Genomic DNA, 17175 nt, shown 5'->3' with positions numbered 1-17175 from the left:
TTTTTCACTAGGAGGGTGGTGAAGCACTGGAATGGGTTACCTAGGGAGGTGGTGGAATCTCCATCTTTAGAGGTTTTTAAGCTGAGGCTTGACAAAGCCCTGGCTGGGATGATATAGCTGAGGTTAGTCCTGCTTTGAGCAGGGGGTTGGACTAGATACCTCCTGAGGTCCCTTCCAACTCTAATATTTTATGATTCTATGATTATCCGTACAGACGTCTTGTGATGATCAAGATGAGCAGCGTGACACAGGCTTTCAGTAGAGACCTGACATGACCCCCTTTTGGCAAACCCAGAGTATTCCCATAAATCTCTGCAGCCCTCTGCCCTCTGCCAATTGACACCAAGAGATTTCTGGATAACATGTGGCCAAGTCAGTGGCTCAGGTCACTCTGAATTGGGGCCATGTTGACATCAGAGGTAAATCAACCAAACTTTGTTTCCTCTCCTGCTAATATACATGCTGCAGTTCTGTTTCCTGCCCTGACTGAGTAAGGGAAGGTAAACTTACAGGTGTGCGGACAGAGCTCATTTAGATCTCGGCCCCCCCTTCGGTGTGATTCAATTTTCCATGGCCACAAGCTTCCAGTCCTGTGGTGGGGCTCTGCTATGCTGTCCCAGGACCAGCCAAGGGAAGGATTGCTGACTCAGGAAGACACAGTTCCCTCTTCTATGCTGCTCGCTTTCCACCTGAAAATAGAAATTTCCTGCTGGCCAGGTGATTTCAGGCTGGAAACTAAAATTCTACTATTCCCTGATCCTTCCCACCCATGGCCTGCCAAATTTGTCCACGTCCTCCTTAAAATGTGGTGCCCAGAACCAGACACAGTGCTCCAACTGACACCTCATCGGTGTCATGTGAAGAGGGGTAATTACCTCTCCTGTGACCCCCTGTCATTGCATCTCAGAATGATATCAGCCTTTTCTGGCAACTGCATCACTTCCTTGATTCGCGTTCAATTGTGATCCATTATAACCACTGGTTACTGCAGGATGGCCCCATGGACAGTTATTCCCCATTTTGTGTTTGTGCATTTGATTTTTTCCTCTGAATTGTAATACTTTGCACTTGTTTCCATTGAATTTCATTCTGTGAATTTCAGATGAATTCTCCAATTCATCAAGATCATTTTGAGTGCTAGTCCTGTCCTCCAAAGTTGCTCCCTGACAGCAGTAATTTGCTTTTGGACACATTGTTGAGGCTGGAAATTAAAATACTACCATTCCCTGATCCTGCCCAACCGCTACCTACCAAAATTGTCCACTTCTTCCTTAAAGTGTGGTGACCATGTCTGGACAAAATACTCCAGCGGCATCCGAATCAGCGCCAAGTACAACAGAACAATTACCTCGGGTGTCATGCATATAATACTGCTGTTAATATGTCTGACGAAGTGGAAATTTTTGTAATATTTTTATATGTGCCTCGGTTTCCCCTATAAGTGTCTTGAGTACCTAGTCAGGGGGAAAAGTTAAGTTTGCTAGCAGGGCAGCCAAAGAGAGATATGTGTGTCATTAAGGAGCTTGTTGAAAGTGAGCCAATTTAACAAGAGATCTGGAGAGGCAATGACTTCCTCTCTTCCCAACCTCTTCTCGTATGGTTTCACCTGCAAATTTTATAACAATTCACATATAAGGTAGATGTTGTTGGGGATACATAGATAGATAGATAGATAGATACTTATTGAGGACACAGGAACAAACCATCCCGATGTGTAGAAAGAATAGCAAATATGGTAGGCATCCAGCTTGGCTTAACAAAGAAGTCTTTCGTGAACTTAAACACAGGAAAGAAGCTTAAAAGAAGTGGAAGCTTGGTCAGATGACTAGGGAGGATTATAAAAATACTGCTCGAACACGCAGGAATGAAATTAGGAAGGCCAAAGCACAATTAGGGTTGCAGTTAGCAAGGGACTTGAAGGGGAACAAGAATGGTTTCTACAGGTATGTTACCAACAAGAGGAAGATTAGGGAAAGTGTGGGCCCCTTACAGAATGGGGGAGGCAACCTAGAGACAGAGGAGGTGGAGAAAGCTGAGGTACTCAATGTCTTTTTTGCCTCTTTCTTCACAGACAAGGTCAGCTCCCAGACTGCTTCACTGGGCAGCACAGAATGGGGAGGAGGTGAACATCCCCCAGTGCTGAAGGAACAGGTCCAAGACTATTTAGAAGGATTGGACATGCACAAGTCCATGGGGCCAGATGCAATGCACCCGAGGGTGCTGAGGGAGTTGGCTGAGGTGATTTCAGAGCCATTGGCTATTATGTTTGAAAGCTCGTGGCAACAGGGGGAGGTCCCTGAGGACTGGAAAAAAGCAAATATAGTGCACATCTTTAAGAAATAGAGGAAAGAGGAGCCGGGGAACTACAGACCAGTCAGTCTTACCTCAATCTCTGGAAAAATCATGGAGCAGGTCCTCAAGAAATCCATTTTAAGGCACTTGGAAGAGAGGAAGGTGATGAGGAACAGTCAACATGGATTCACAAAGGGAAAGTCATGCCTGACAAACCTGATTGCTTTCCATGAAGAGGTGACTGGCTCTGTGAATATGGGGAAAGCGGCGGACGTGATATACCTTGACTTTAGCAAAGTTTTTGATACAGTCTCTCACAGTATTCTTGTCAGCAAGTTAAAAAAGTATGGGTTGAATGAATGGACTATAAAATGGATAGAGAACTGGCTAGAGCATAGGGCTCAACGAGTAGTGATCAATGGCTCCATGTCTAGCTGGCAGCCGGTCACAAGCGGAGTGCCCCAGGGGTCGATCCTGGGACCAGTTTTGTTCAACATCTTCATCAATGATCTGGAGGATGGGGTAGATTGCACCCTCAGCAAGTCTGCAGATGACACTAAGCTGGGGGGAGTGGTAGATACCCTGGAAGGTAGGGATAGGATACAGAAGGACCTAAACAAACTGGAGGATTGGGCCAAAAGAAATCTGATGAGGTTCAACAAGGACAAGTGCAAAGTCCTGCACTTAGGATGAAAGAATCCCATGCACAGCTACAGACTGGGGACCGACAAGCGAGGAAGCAGTCCTGCAGAAAATGACCTGGGGGTAACAGTGGATAAGAAGCTGGATATGTCAGCAGTGTGCCCTGGTTATCAAGAAGGCTAATAGCATATTGGGCTGCATTAGTAGGAGGGGCATTGCCAGCAGGTCACGGGAAGTGATTATTCCCCTCTATTCGGCATTGGTGAGGCCGCATTTAGAATATTGTGTCCAGTTTTGGGCCCCCCACTACAAAAAGGATGTGGACAAGTTGGAGAGAGTACAGTGGAGAGCAAGAAAAATGATTAGGGGGCTGGAGCATGAAGAGAGGCTGAGGGAACTGGGCTTGTTTAGTCTGCAAAAGAGAAGAATGAGGGGAGATTTGATAGCAGCCTTTAACTACCTGAAAGGGGGTTCCAGGGAGAATGGGGTTAGGCTGTTCTCGGTGGTGGCAGATGACAGAACAAGGAGCTATGGTCTCAAGTTTCAGGGGGAGAGGTCTAGGTTGGACTTTAGGAAAAGGTTTTTCACTGGGAGGGTGGTGAAGCACTGGAATGGGTTACCTAGGGAAGTGGTGGAATCTCCATCTTTAGAGGTTTTTAAGTTGCAGCTTGACAAAACCCTCGCTGAGATTATTCAGCTGAGGTTAGTCCTGCTTTGAGAAGGGAGTTGGACTAGATGACCTCCTGAGGTCCCTTCCAACTCTATGATTCTATGATTCTATACTATATATCTATCTATCTATCTAATTCAGAATGACCTGTAACAACAACTCAGACCTCTACTTCCAGACCTAAAGTATGTCAGTTAGTGGCAGGCTGCTATAGTTGTTTGGTCCAGGCACTAGAGGGAGACATGTAAATGCACATAAGTGGTGCATATTTATCCTAGGGCACCACATCCATAAAACTGTCTGAGGTATAACTGATCTACCAAAGAGACGTGATGGAAGTCAGCACACTTGTAGCCTGCATGGAGAGCTCAGTGGCACTCAGTTATCGGACACGTTTCTAGAGCTGAGAGAAACCTGTGCCAGAAATCTCCTCATGTTAAGTATAAGGGGGACTGGGTTTGGACACAGGGTCAAAATTCAAGCATCTGTGAATCGTTGAGCGTCATCGTGACTCATGTGAGATGCTGCGTTAACTTCGCTGGACCTTTGCCCACGTAGGAATTCAGGAAGCCCCTCCATGTGCGGCACTGACTTTTCCAAGGATTTGGGGGTTGCCGTACGTGGCTGTCATGGGGAGCACGTGTTGGAGAGACTCTTTCCAGGCTGTGGTGGAATGGAGCAAGAGCAATGGCTGGCTGGCAAAGAGGAGCGATCTCTATTATTGAGTGTGATACAGAGGAAAGTTAGGAAACAGGACAGCTCCCCCCCTGGTCCCGCCCAGGACCCTGTTCTTCCTGACGGCCACAGGGTACAACACGGTGGAATTATTCATGCATTGTGGTGAGGAGATCACACCCCAGGAAGGGCTGGGAGATGAAAAGAGAATTCAGGAGGAGGAAGAGAAAGGAAACATCTGCCTTCTCTCCAGCCGGGACGCTGAGGGAGATCCTGAAATGTTGAAGAGAAGAAATAGGAAAGAGGTGACAATGATTTCACTCCATCAAAGATATCAGAGACACAACAGGAATGAATCTGCTCCCAAAGGTGAAATGAGGGTGATGGAGGGGCACCTATAATGATGGTGCATGAGGCTGGCTGCTCTTTGACAAGGTCTGCAGCCCAATGCTGCCTCGGCACGTCCACGTCATATCACGGTGACATGGCACCGCTCCACAGCACAGTCCCTGCAAAGCAACAGCCAGGGAACCACAATCTTATTGCGCCTCTCTGCTGCTTTGCCTGGTGACCAGTCAACTCGCTCTCACCTCTCCCAGCTCCCAGACATTCAAAGGGTTCACTTGAAACCCCAGCTCTGGAGCAGAGGTGGCAGAAAACCTTGTTTTGTTCTGAAAGGCTGACTTCTTTGCCATTTGTTACTAAGGGTGGTTTAAGTTGCCTGGCAACATCCCAGTCGATTCTCTTTGGGAACTAATCCCACAGGGTCACCAAAACATATACAAGTGACTGCAATGCTGCACATGGGGAAAGGTGCTGTGAACGTGACATTCTGGGTCTGTGCAGCTGCACTGGGCAGGAATTTATATAGAGACATAAAAAATTGAAGGAGAAGAAGAAGAAGAAGGACGCCTCTCTTTTGGTGTCATTTGTCTCTTACCCCAGTTTTACAGCAGCACATCTCTATTGACCTCCTCATTTATATTAGGGTAAGTGAAAGCCGAATTGTTTCCTGATTAGCTCCTCAAAAAGCTTCAATCGTCCTTTTATTTTTCATGTTAACTCAGTTACTGTAATGCACCTTTAAGTGCACACGTTTCTTTTTATTGCTTTCTTTTTATTTTATTGATTTCCACCACAACACAAATCTATTGGCAAAAACTGAAAGAAGGGGGGAAAAAAACGGTCAAGGAAAAGAAAGGTAAAGGGTCTGGATGGGAGGAAAAAAGGTAATAAAAGGGACAGAGAGGGGGAAGGAGAATGACATCTCACTTTCCATCCATTAATGATTAATCTAAAAGCTTTTAAAAGTTTGAGTTAATCTTTCCAAATTTGTCTGAAGTCCTTCTTCTTCTAAGTATTACTTACTCTTTAGCTGCCATGTCAGCCAGGCTGCTGTGCCAAATTTCTATCCCTGGAGGCAATCTGCTTACGTCTTCCATAGTAGCCGAAAACCTTTGCTGTCACATGAGTGTAGCTTGTAAACTCATGTATGTTAAAAAGCCCAAAAATGGCTGAGAACTGGTTGGACAACAGTGGTTAGAGGCCCTACCATCAATCAAACATCCACATGAAGTAAGCCCCGCCATACCCGCCCTTCGATCAACGGTCCCGTGACCGTAAGCCCCTCCCTACCCGCCTCTATCACCGGAAGTCCCACACCAACCAGTCACCTGACATCCGGTCCCTCCTCGGGTTATGACTTCCTGGTAAAGATGGTCACCTGCCCGGAAGCGGGTGGTGCGACCGCCCTCCAAGAACGCCCCCCGACTGCTCCCCACCAATAGGAGAGGGTTTCGCCCTGAGAGCTGGGATTGGCCCAGCAAGGGTTTTTGAATTTGTGTTAAGAGTTGGGATTGGTCCTGCGAGGGTACAGAAAGGAGCGGGGCGCCCCTACCCCCAAACGGAGCGGGCTTAGGCCGTCCCAGAAGGGAAAGGTGCACCAATGGGGCGGCACAGCCCCACAGAAGTTTTGGGGCCCTTAAAGCGTCTCGTTTAGAGACCGTGTGGTTCACAGCTCGTGGAAAAATGCCGAGAGGGGAACATTCGTGGGGCCTTCGAAATTTGTTTTGGCTCCTAAGTTCTTGGCCCCCTGGCGTAGAAAGCGTTACATTAGCGACAGTTCCGAGGGGGACACCCCTTTGGCCCAGCCTTTGTTCGACACGCCGGAACCCAAAACTCAAGCGCCCGACAAGCCTGATGGCCTCATGCTGTCCGTGCCCGTGGAGGAGGGCGGGTCGCGGGAGTCGCCGGCGGGGCAGGCCGAAGGAAGAAACGGGTTGCAGCTAAAGGAATGAGCATGATTCCAAAATCAGAATAGAAGACATAGAAACTGAAACCTCAGTGTAAAAGTTAAGGCTGAAGGAAATGTCATATGCAGTTTGTACCTCGGGACAACCTGGTCAGCAAGAAGATTGGAGGAATAATGTTTTCAAGCCTTGTAAGCAACAATCTTACATAGTTAAATGAACACAAAGTAGACAAAAATAAAACCACAGTGTGAAGAGCAAAATAATGCTGGACAGGAAAGCAAGGGGATGCAAAGGAACAAGACAAATAAATGTTAAATTTGCTTCTCCAATATTTTTTAATCGTTAACTTTCTAAGAAATGTGAAGGTAGCTGGAAATTCCATTGATAACCTAAACGTCTCATTAGAGTTCTCATCTGTGCTAAATGAAAATAAACATGACAACTGACAACTCAATCTGTTACAACAATACTGACGTTAAGTGTTACTATGCAATTACATACTTTGATTCTGGTCCCTCGATTAATAGGGAACGTTTTAGCTCTGTGGGTCTTTTATGGCTACATGAAAGAAACTCAAAGGGCTGTGATATTTATGATCAATCTAGCCATTGCTGATTTAGCACAAGTTTTATCCCTGCCTCTGAGGATTTTCTATTACGTGTCTAGAACATGGCCCTTTGGAGGAGGCGTCTGCATATTTTGTTTCTACCTTAAGTATGTAAATATGTATGCAAGCATCTACTTATTGGTTTGCGTCAGCATAAGACGAGTTTTGTTTCTTATGTATCCCTTCAAGTTCAGTGACTGCAAATGCATATATGATGTATACATCAGTATCGCTGGGTGGATTGTAGTCTGCATTGGCTGGTTGCCTTTTCCTCTTCTAAGATTTAACTATAGTGAGATGAATATCAGTAATAAGTGCTTTGCAGACCTCCCCATAAATGGTATTAAACTTTCCAACTCCATTGTGATGATGACCATAGGTGAGCTGATTGGGTTTGTAACCCCTCTGCTGATAATTCTGTATTGCTCTTGGAAGACTATCCTATCATTAAAAGAAAATAATTCCATTTCCCATAACTTTGAAGAGAAAAAAAAGGTTTTAAAGATGACCCTCACCTGTGCTGTGGTATTTCTGATTTGCTTGCCACCTTATCATATCAGTTTTCCTTTAGATTTCCTTGTTAAATCACATCAGATAAAAAACTCACATGCCCAAAATGTGATTTCACTATTTCATGCAGTGGCTTTGTATCTTGCCAGTTTGAATTCCTGTGTTGACCCAGTCATAGACTACTTTACTACAGAAGAATTCAGAAGATGACTTTCAAGACAAGATTTGCAAGACAGTATTCAGTTACACAACAGAAGTTATGTGAAAAAGCATTCCAGAACTGTGTAATAAGGTAAAGTGGTAGGATATTATTTAGCTGAGGTTAGTCCTGCTTTGAGCAGGGGGTTGGACTAGATACCTCCTGAGGTCCCTTCCAACTCTATGATTCTGTGATATTAACATTGCACTTTCTGAAATGATTGAAAGAATGTTAATGTTCCACATCATATTCATGTGGCCCAGCTTATCGGGGAAAATTCTGAGGTCCTTTCTCAGGCAAACAGCTGTTGATTTCAATGATCATTTGACTGATTAAAAAACTGACGAAAGACTTGAGGCTTTCACCTTTTTCTTGCAAAATTTTCGTGAATATTGAATTTAAACAATGTATTATGTGTATTATAAAAAGAATTGATATGGTGCCCAATCCTGAACTGGCCAAGCCAGAATAAAATAGCTTTATTTATGTGCAACTGATGAGTTTAAGGTTGGGGTTTCACTTGTTGAATAGAGGTCAGGCCAGAGTACTAATTCTGCACCCAGCTATGCTGTATGTAGGACAGGGAGTGTAAAGGATGTGACCTACCACTACCCTCCTGTATCAGCTTTCAGCCACTTGGTATGCAACGTATCAGACAAAATGTGTGCAGTAAAAACCTGTGGGGGGAAAAAGTGTTTAAAAAAACCCCAGGAATGTTTGAGGCAAGGGTCTGACTTACCAACACCCACCCCATAGAATTTCAAGAAGCCAGCCAGGGGCTAGAGTTATCGGGTAATAGGTCTGTGGGAGTGTCACTTACAGTAAGGATCAGGCTTGTTAGCTGTAAATAAAAGTATTGAAAAGGGGCTTTGTGCCTATCTGTGTTTCTGTAAGATAGCCTGTGTGGGCCTTATATATATATATGATAAATATTTCAAGGTGGCTGCATGGCTTTTAAATAAAAAACATTTTTGTGAGAACCCAGCTATTGTGTCTTTGAGTATTTACAGCAAAAAGCTGAAATGTGTGTAACAGAAAAAGAAAACAAACCAAAAAAAAAAAAAAAAAAAAAAAACCCCACAAAAAACCAGGAATGCTTGAGACATGGGCCTGACTCACCAAACCTTTGTTTTCACCAGGGGTTAGAGTTATCGGCTAATAGGTTTGCAGGGCCTTACTTACAGTAAGGGGGGTGGGTCACTGAATGCTATGGACAGTTTAAAATAAAGCCTCAGGAATTGGTGGGTCGTGACAGGTTTTAAACAGTATATTAACCACAACCAAAATAAAAATGACACACCTTTCATATTTTAAAAAGTGTTTTTTGTAATAACAACCAATGTTATTTGTAGAGTGTGTGCTGTGGTTGTGATACAACCATTTTATTTTTCAAAGGTTGTACCGTTTTAGCATATTTTTATTTAAAAATTGTTGTAAGAACAATCAAACACTTAAAAGTCATGACTGTGGTACAAACATTTTCATTTTAAGGCAACCTATGATGGAGATAAGTTTATGGGCATCCCTGTGCAAGATGGGGTGGAAGTATTATCTATTTTCCAATCACTGGCAGGCCTTTATTTTAAACAATGTTAGTGAAAAATTCATAGGTGTTAGGGTGACTGGTAAACCTTTAAGCAACAAACTGTGGGAAGGTATAATTGTACGCATTATGTAGTTGTTAATATTCATTTTATAGGTGTTATATAACCAAATAAGGGTCTATGGGGTGCTGTTGGAAATGTATACATTTACATACTGGTATGGATAAAAGAATTCATAATCACAGGTGTTTGCACCACTTCGTCCAAATTACGTGTAAATTCTCAGAGATCTATTGACGTCAATAGAGATAGGACAAATTAAACCAGTTGAGAATTGGCCCCTTGATTTCTCAGGAACCTGAGTGTGATACTTCCATTTATTTAGAGACGCAAACCAGAGCATACGTAAAATGTATCCAGTGTAAACAGCTCAAAGTTCAAACACCGAGTCCTTATGATGAGCTCTTTGTAAATGAGCGATGGAGTAAGATATAGTCATAAAAAATCCTTGTTAAATCAAATTTAATAAGGAGTACTTCTAAGAAAATCATGATCTGAACATAGACAATCATTAACAGGAAAAGAAGCACAATAATTTGCATAGAATAATTGTTATCTAGTTACCTAGCTAACATAATCCACAATCAAATAGAAATCCATCATTATGAGGTTGTGTGTTAGAACAAGGAATGGTCCAATCTGCCCGTATCTCTATCTAACCATGTGCTTTCTCTATCATATATGCAATGTACACAACCATGAACAAAGTTGGACTCCTAAAACTACTAACAGACCAACCGCTGAGACCCTTTCTCAGCTTGGAAGTGAGTAGATTGACTCGTGATGGTGTATGGAATAACAGATCAGAGCGTGTGATGGCTCTTTTCCACCTATACCCAGGCTAGAACAAAATGACCCCAGTCAAGTAACTTACACCAGTGTTTAGGTCTTAACTGAGTGCAGAGACTTTGGGCCAAAACCTCTCAGTATAAAACTGATGATTGCAGTGGGTCTAGTCTACGTGGGTGGTGATCGAGATGAGTTGGGAAATCAGCCCCTTACATCTCCAACACACTCACTTTCTCCAGGGAGCTCTCAGCCAAATCTGGATGATTTGTGTATATAGGCTATTGGCCAAATCCTAATCACTTTGAAGTGAGGGGCTAAAGTCCAGTAACTTCTATGGAATCCAAATTTGGTCTCATTATGCCGAGTGGTGGAGTCTCCATCCTTAGAGGTTTTTAAGGCCTGATCTGACAACGTCTTGGCTGGGGTGATTTAGTTGGGATTGGTCCTGCTTTGAGCATGAGGTAGGACTAGATGACCTCCTGAGGTCCCTTCCAACTCTCATCTTCTATGAATCCATGATTCTATGGTTTAGAGTTTCTTTAGAAAACACTAGGAAAAGTTTCTCTTCAAAGCAGTCTTTCCACCATAGCCAGACTGATACAGCTTTACATAGAGAATGTGGGTGAAGTAAAATCTTTTCTTGGACCAGTTTCTCTAGATGAGGGAGATGAGCTTTTGAGTCACACAGAGCTGGTAAGGGTCTGGGAAGGAAGAGTTCTGTGTAGTTCGAAAGCTAATCTCTCTCCTCAGCAGAAGTTGGTCCAATAAAAGATATTACCTCACCCACCTTGTCACTCTAATATCCTGGGACTGACAGAGATACACTGCATACAGCTTTGACATAGTCACTGAGGGTTAAAATAATAAATAGACACCACCTGAGTCTCTTTGTCCCTCAACACTTCCTCAGTAACACAATAATATCCTAACAGTATAATCATTTCAGGAGGAACTTGGCCATGAAGAAACCTCTTTCGCATCTTTTTATCATTGTGGGGAGAAAACCTACAGCTCACTTAGAAAACCCCATTAAAGAGAAGACATATGGGCACTCTCAAGAGAAGTCAAATATTGAAAATCCTGCCTAACCAAACACTGACCATCACTCCAGGCCTTCCCCCTTCCAAACTCACCTGGAACACTGATACAAAGAAAACTAACAAACAACTAAGGAAAGATAAACTAAAACTGTGACTAACGAACAAAACACACAAAGAACAAATGTGCTCATATCTCTGTCAGAGATTTTATCCTTAAAATTTAGAAGAGCCACAGACTACACAAAGGATATTGCTATGGTTCATATGAGTAAGGTGATCAGATACAATAGTGATGGGTAGCAGTACATAGATAGATAGATAGATAGATAGATAGATAGATTCCAATCTTAATTGCATTAATGTAAACATATAGTAATTACTTTTTTTCTTGAGTTATGTTTTCCTGGATTTTTACTAGTGTTAAAACCCAATTCTTCATAAACAGATTGCACAGTGTGCTCTCATGAAGGTAATAATGTCATCAAATGATTATATTTATAAAGAAACATCGAATGAAATTGCTACCAAAGGAGACATATGGACATTTTATTCTTGTTGAATAACCTCCAGCACATCCATTTACTCAATGCACCGTTGATCTCCTTGTTCCTCATGCTCTAGATGATGGGATTCATTGTCGGTGGCAACACGGAATAGAGAACAGCCACTACGAGATTCAGATCTGAGGCTGAGCTGGAGGTGGGCTTCAAGTAGGCAAAGGTAGCAGTGCAAACTAACAAGGAGACCACAGTGAGGTGAGGGAGGCAGGTGGAGAAGGCTTTATGCCAGCCCTGCTCAGAGGGGATTCTCAGCACTCCTCTGAAGATCTGAACATACGACATAGTTATGAAAACAAAGCAGCTGAAGGCTAAGCACATACTAAAGACAATAACTCCAACTTCACTGAGGTAAGAGTCAGAGCAGGCCAGCTTGAGGAGCTGGGGGACATCACAGATGAACTGATCCACTGTGTTGCCTCCACAGAAGGAGATTGTGAAAGTGTTCCCGGTGTGCAGTGCAGAGTTGAGAATGCCACTGATCCAGGCACTGGCTGCCATTTGGACACAAGCTGCACTGTTCATCACCATCTCGTAGTGCAGTGGTTGGCAGATGGCGATGTATTGGTCGTATGTCAATAAGGCAAAATTTGCTGAAGCAAAGAATAAGAAAAAAAAGACTTGGGCGACACATCCGGAGTAAGAAATGGACCTGGTGTTCATGAGGGAAATGACCATGGATTTGGGGATGATGACGGAGACGGAGCAAAGGTCTAGGATCGACAGATTCATCAAGAAGAAGTACATGGGGATGTGAAGATGATGGTCGAGGGCTATGGCTGTGACGATGAGAAGGTTCCCCACCAAGGATGACAGGTAAAGCACTGGAAACACCACAAAGTGTAAAATCTGCAGCTCCCAAACGTCAGAGAATCCCAGAAGGAGGAACTTGGTCATGGTGGTTTGGTCGGACATTTTTTTCCTCAGTCCATTGTGTGATGGCTCTGGAGGGAATGAGATGGGCGATGGTTAGGATTAGAGCTATAGAGGGAATGGCCTGGATTCCCCTTTCCCTGATATCTGATGGTATGAATGTCAAAGGTGCAGAGCACTCGTCGTTTACAATGTCAGGGCAACATGATGTGGACTCCTCCAGCATGGTAAGTGGCAGCTTTTCTCCCCCCAGCTCTGTGCCTAGACAGCTGCTGTCTGCTTCCCAACTGATTTACGGCACCAAATCCAATCTGCACTTCTGCCTGCGTGTAACAATGGGCCAGTCTTATCCCTCCATTAACGCTATGTTGCACTGTTTACTCTGTGCTGTGTGGAGCAGTGGTTGTCAGGACACTTGGGCTCTGCTCTTGTTAATCCTAGTTCCTGCTATGGGATCATGGGCCAGTCATTTCCCCTCTTGGTGACTCTGTTACCCTCCCTCCCTTTGCCTGCCTTATCAACTAGGCCTTCAAGATCTTTTGGTGAGGGTCCTGGTCCATAATTTAAAATGTATTGCAGCCACTGGTGTGATTTTCAGAACCATCTATGCACTGAAGAACCCTTGAAATTAATGAAGTTTACGCTCCTAGGTGCTTCTGATAACCTCACTAGGTGCTTAATACCTTTGGAAACATCACCCATGTCTCATTACGTGAACGTTCTGCACACCCATTTACACTCAGCCAGCAACAGTCTGGAGCTCAACCAAGAGGTAATTCTCTTCCCTATGAGCTCCTATTTGTCCTTGAAAGGGGTCAGGATAGACAGGCGTTTGCTGCTTGGTTCCGCTAGAACCCAGCGTTTAAAGGGGCTAGTCCGTATAAAATATTCTGTGTGCTCTATCAATTTTACTAGTTATTCAGTTGTTAGTTCCTGGCAACTATCCCTTTGAAAGAGAAATCACACAGATGCTACAGAATAAATGGGTTTGAAATCAAGAAACCTTAACGTTCCCCAATTTTATTTAAAGTTTAAGGCTGGGTGGAAATTTTCAGCTGCATTGTTCTTAATGGGGATTGGGTTTTCAGCTAAACAACAAATCTCAGAATCTGTCTGCTTTTCTCCAACATTTTGGGATTGCTTTGTAAAGAAACTGAAAAACTCAAAACCAAAACTTTTTTGGTTTTGTGATTTAAAAAAACCCATTTTTCAGCAGAAAGTTTTCAGTTGCCAAAACTTAAAAGAAAAAGGAAAGGATTTTGGGTTCTCAATGAGAAGTCAAAATTTTCCTGAAGGCTGGAAAAATTCCAATCAGCAGCAGGTATCTGATTAAACTGAGAGTAAAAGTCTTAATGAGTTCATGTAGCAATTCATATTTATCATCTTAATTTCCCCTGTATTTTGAACCCCCAACATATTTAATTGAAATAGCGAATTTACTGTATTGGTCTTTGTGGATTTTTCCCCAACAGGTGATGCATCCAGTCATCCAGCACCAGGATTCTTTGATCAATATCTATCTCTATACCAGAATCTAGAAGCTGAAGGCACAGATATCTGAGAATCCTTCCCCCTCATTCTAAGACTGTCCTGGCAGAACCAGACTCAGATCTGCCACTCTCCGCAGCTGAGCTGTGTGTAGCTGGCTGTGAGCTGCACTGACGTTAAAGGAGCGATACTGTGGGAATGCAATTTATCCACATCTGTTTGCTAAGGGCAAGTGGGACTCACTCCCTGGAACCCTGCACGGCTCAGAAGCAGGGGCCCAGAGGCAAAAGTTCATCAATGGCTTGATTTTAAAGCCATTACAATCCTCTAGTCTGACGCCTGGGCCTGATCAAATAAAACAAAATAAAAACCAAACAATTGAACTGTTATAGGCTGGGGTAACTTCCAGATCTACAGTCATCCCTCTGCTCTGAGTGGACCCAATCATTGGGTCCTACTTTCTTCCCAGTCAAACAGCTTTGGGGAGAAGCTGATCTTTGCTTGTAGACCCAAGCTCAGATCTCTTGTCTGACGTCCCTTGCTTTGGCCATGGATGGCCACCCTCTAGGTTCCCTATACCTCAAAACCAGGGTCTGAGTTCTCCTGTGCCCCCCAGTCACTTACACATGCAACGTGGCAGGAAAGCAAGGAACGCCGGCTCAGCAAAAGGATTTCTTAACCACAGACACGTAAAGTCCTTAAGAGTTACAGATCTTTGAATAATCATCAAAGTCCTAAGCTGCAGCTCTCCCTAGTCTGAGCTCACGCCTTGTAAGTCTGAGCTTTGTCAGCTTGGAAACCTGGGCAGAATCCTTCCCAACCCCGCTCTATCTTTCACATCCTTCACACACATGGAGATGGGTGGCCCCCTTGTAAGCCCTATGCATAGAAACACTGTTTTTCCATGATGGCAGTGGCCTGTAGTTGAGAGACAAAATCTATGGCCCCAGGCTGCATTCAGGATGGCTCTCTGTGTTGGTCCTCCAGCAACATGTCAGACACCATAATGGACAGGTCAGCCTCCAGGAGTACAAAACAAAAGGCTGCCTGTGTGCAAATCCAGACATGGGCAGTCACCATCCCAACATATCTACACATGGTACAACAGAGAGTTCATGAGCGTTGGAGGCCCAGTGCAATTTGAGTTGCCTGACCACTGTGTTAAAGGCCTAGCATCGCTTTAGCTGCTTGCTTGGCTATTATGACATGTAACAGGACATTTTTTGGTTGGCAAAAACCAATAGAACCACTGAGTAACATTGCAGAGGTTTTCGTTTTTGCATTCTAGGGCACATAAAATGAAATACACAACATGTCTGCTTGCAGCAGTACATAGATAATGGTGATGGGAACAAGAGGTTATCCTTACATGTCCAGGGGTATACTTTTTCACTGCCAAGGGGCATATTTTCACACCACCCTTCCTATCACCAAATGTTGTTTTAACCACCCCGATTATCATGGTGAGAATGGAATGTAGTCAAGGGTAAAAACCGAAAGTAAGTAATTAGCATATATAATAATAAATTAAAAAGTAATTAAATAAAAGCGATATATGAAAAATATAAAAAATCACCACTTAAAGAAAGGGGCGAGCTCCATCAACACCTGATTCCGTGGAAGGTGTTGCCGGTCGAACAAAAAAATCCACTCACTCCCTGGTGGGGCCCCTAAAGAAAGCCGGTCCTGTTTGCAGCCTTCTATGTAATAGCTTAGCTCTCCAGGCTTAGTGAGTATAATACATTGTAGTTCATTTTAGGCTTTGTATTTAACTAGTATATTTATAAAAAACCTTACACATTAAACTTTATCAGTCTGCAAATCAGGCGTGCCATGTCTCATTGGTATTCACACTAATCATTAAGTGTCCGATATCAACAACTGGCATCCCTCAATCAGCTGTGCATAAGATGATTTTTAAGGTATACGGTGCAAGGGTTTCTCTTACTGCATGTCATCCAGAATAAGAAATGGACCTGATGTTCATGAGGGAATTGACCATGGATTTGGGGAGCGTGATAGAGACAGAGCCCAGGTCTAGGATGGACAGGTTCATCAGGAAGAAGTACATGAGGGTGAGAAAGTGGTGATCGAGGGCTACGGCTGTGATGATGAGAAGGTTCCCCACCAAGGATGCCAGGTAAATCACCAGAAACGCCACAAAGTGCAAAACCTGCATCTCCCGAACATCAGAGAATCCCAGGAGAAGGAACTTGGTCACGGTGGTTTGGTTGGACATTTTCTTCCTCAATAGATTGCATGATGACTGCGGAGAGAAGGGCGATAGCAATGGTCAGGATCAGAGAGACAACGGGAATGAACCAGATTCTCCTCGTCATAACAACTTGTGCTGTGAATGTCAGAGATGCCCAGCTCTTGTCACCTCCACTGATTAGAACTGCAAGTGTCCCGCACCTCTTCCAAGCAGACCACTAGACAAGTTCATTATCACACTAGTGTCAATAGCACTGACTCCCTTAAACACAGTGGAGACCCTTCATTTTACGTCATCTCAGGATCTGGCCCTAAATATGGCTTGACAAAGTGCATTAGGATGGAACAAAGTACCATAATTCTAGCCCTCTACTGTGAACAACAACAGGTTCCTAACTTGGGCCAGGAACTGAAATACTAACACAGCAGGACTGTCACTTACTGGGAAGTGCAATGTCAACTAAGTTACTACTGTGCCTTTCACTTTACCTCTGTGGCTTTATTGCCTGTGATCTGCGGTTCAGTGGTCGTCAGGAGATTTGTTTTGTATTCTTGGCTCTGCCACTGACCTTCTGTTTGACCTTGGGCAAGTCACTTCCCTGCTCTGTGCCTCTGTTTTCCAAAATCCCTTTGTCTGCCTTCTCTCGTTGGACTGTGACCTCATTTGGGAATAGACTGTGTCTTACTACACATATGTTCTGTGCACCTGTCAACAGCATTTTTGTTTAGCTGGAAGCCATGTGAGACTGAAGATTTGGTGCTT

At 43.8% G+C, this 17175-nt stretch overlaps 2 protein-coding genes across 2 annotated transcripts; one reads left to right on the top strand and one right to left on the bottom strand.

Annotated features, from left to right (window-relative positions):
- The first annotated feature begins 7018 nt into the window (after window positions 1-7018).
- Window positions 7019-7858, top strand: LOC137146129 (probable G-protein coupled receptor 174). Its single transcript, XM_067537284.1, has one exon. The coding sequence runs from the start codon at window positions 7019-7021 to the stop codon at window positions 7856-7858; it is 840 nt and encodes a 279-aa protein (XP_067393385.1).
- Window positions 7859-11897: 4039 nt separating this feature from the next.
- Window positions 11898-12752, bottom strand: LOC137146130 (olfactory receptor 14A16-like). The gene has a single exon (XM_067537285.1). The coding sequence runs from the start codon at window positions 12750-12752 to the stop codon at window positions 11898-11900; it is 855 nt and encodes a 284-aa protein (XP_067393386.1).
- Window positions 12753-17175: the final 4423 nt, after the last annotated feature.

The sequence above is a fragment of the Emydura macquarii genome, unplaced genomic scaffold (assembly GCF_026122565.2).
Source record: "Emydura macquarii macquarii isolate MOO-44397 ecotype Brisbane River unplaced genomic scaffold, CSIRO-AGI_Emac_v2 contig_3714, whole genome shotgun sequence".
Taxonomy (NCBI): domain Eukaryota; kingdom Metazoa; phylum Chordata; order Testudines; family Chelidae; genus Emydura; species Emydura macquarii.
Note: the sequence above shows the minus strand (reverse complement) of the source record. Positions and strands in the feature narration are given on the sequence as shown.

What these genes read in the sequence shown, in the direction of transcription:
- LOC137146130 (XM_067537285.1), bottom strand. Translation starts at nt 12,752, where the DNA reads ATGTCCGACCAAACCACCATGACCAAGTTCCTCCTTCTGGGATTCTCT.
- LOC137146129 (XM_067537284.1), top strand. Translation starts at nt 7,019, where the DNA reads ATGCAATTACATACTTTGATTCTGGTCCCTCGATTAATAGGGAACGTT.